We start from the raw sequence: 1,526 nt of genomic DNA on the forward strand, positions 1-1,526 counted from the left end.
TGCGGGCCAGACGGGCGGGTGAGCGCCGAGCCCCGCGGCCCCGGGCAGGGGCCGGGCCCCTCCCCACCTGCCGCCTCTAGACCGGCGACGGAGACCCTGGTGGCGCCGACCTGCGCAGCCTGTTAAGGGTAGAGCCCAGGGAGACTCAAGTCCAGGTTTTAACTTGCTCCTAGTATTTTCCCACCACTTAGTAAGGGAAGCGGGTCCCTAGGGAGTTAGGAATTGGGCTGCTACGCGCCAGATTGGAAGTTTGAAACCAGAGTAGGAGAAAGATACGAGCTTTCTACTTTCGTAGAGTTAGTCTTGGAAACCCTCAGGGGCAGCTCTACCCAGTCCCATAGGGTCGCTGAGTCAGAATCCACCCATGCCAGTGACCAGTAACCAAGAGGAGGTCTGCTTTCGCGGTGGGGTGACAATTGAGCCAACAACAAAATCAGCGGTCAAGCCCACCAGCCAGTTATGCAGGAGAAAGATGAGGCTATCCACTCCTGTAAATATTTAAAGTCTCAGAAACTCAAAAGGGGGGCAGTTCTACCCACCCTATAGGGTAGCAGTCGACCCTGCGGCAGACCCTTTAGCTTGGTTAGCAACCGAAAAGCCCTGGTGGTGAATGGGTGACGAGTTGGGCTACTAACTACCAAGGACCCGAAGCAGGAGAAAGATGAGGCTGTCTGCTCCCTTAAAGGTTTAGTCTCTGAAATCCGAAAGGGCCCGTTTTACCAAGCCCTACAGCACGGGAGTGGGGATCCACTGGAGGGCAGTAAAGCTTGTTTTTGCCGCGGTGGCCCAATGCTTAAGCACTTAGCTGAAAACCCAAAAAAGGCTGTGGTTGGAACCCATCCCCAGCTGCTCTGTGGGAGAAAAGGTCTTGCCTGCCCCACCCCCCAACCATATTGCCTCCTAGAAAACCTTACGGGCAAAGTTATACTTTGCCAAGTGGGGTTGCTGTAGTGGAAATCAACTTCATAGCATGCAACCCCATCGCACCCTCAAACATAAAGACTCTGGGGAGGATTTTGGCCAAGTTAATGAACCTGGCAAATCGCTGGCAGTTTATATCACAGAAGAATAATGAAGCACCCAACTGTACCAGGTCACTGCATTTAAATTCGGGGTCCTGAAAAATGAGAGTTGATGATAATGCGATTTCTCATTCTTTTCCTTTTAAGGGATTTGTCTCCCACTGTTAACATCTCTCACGTGTTTCCCTTGTTCTGCTCTTTAATGTGTGATCTAAACGATTTTGTAATTTTGTTACATAAAGCAGCAGCTTTGGGCCTCAGGTCTCTGAAGACAGAGCATGGCAGGGTGACAGGCTGCTGGGCTCTGCCTCAACTTACTCTCATTCTTGAGTCTTCAGGAGTGCTCCAGCACCTGCCTGGGGCATGACTACATTTCCTGTCCTGTCTGTGCATATGGGGTTTGGTCCTGGGAAACCCTGATGCTGGCAGTGGGAGGCCCCTCCAGGTAGAAATGCCAGTGCCCCACTTGGGTTTTGACTTGCAGGCGATCCCCATTGGTCTCTG

The 1,526-nt window shown here is 52.4% G+C and overlaps 1 protein-coding gene across 1 annotated transcript in view; it reads right to left on the reverse strand.

Moving 5' to 3' along the window:
- The window catches only part of TTC36 (tetratricopeptide repeat domain 36), a 5,449-nt gene that overhangs the window by 726 nt on the left and 3,197 nt on the right, over nt 1-1,526 (reverse strand). The window contains exon 3 of the mRNA XM_045283568.1: nt 8-119. Coding sequence (XP_045139503.1) covers nt 8-119 — 112 coding nt within the window. The remainder of the gene's footprint in view (nt 1-7; nt 120-1,526) is intronic.

Source organism: Echinops telfairi, unplaced genomic scaffold (assembly GCF_000313985.2).
Source record: "Echinops telfairi isolate 266 unplaced genomic scaffold, ASM31398v2 ScPeMD7_7463;HRSCAF=8501, whole genome shotgun sequence".
In the NCBI taxonomy this organism is placed as follows: Eukaryota; Metazoa; Chordata; class Mammalia; order Afrosoricida; family Tenrecidae; genus Echinops; species Echinops telfairi.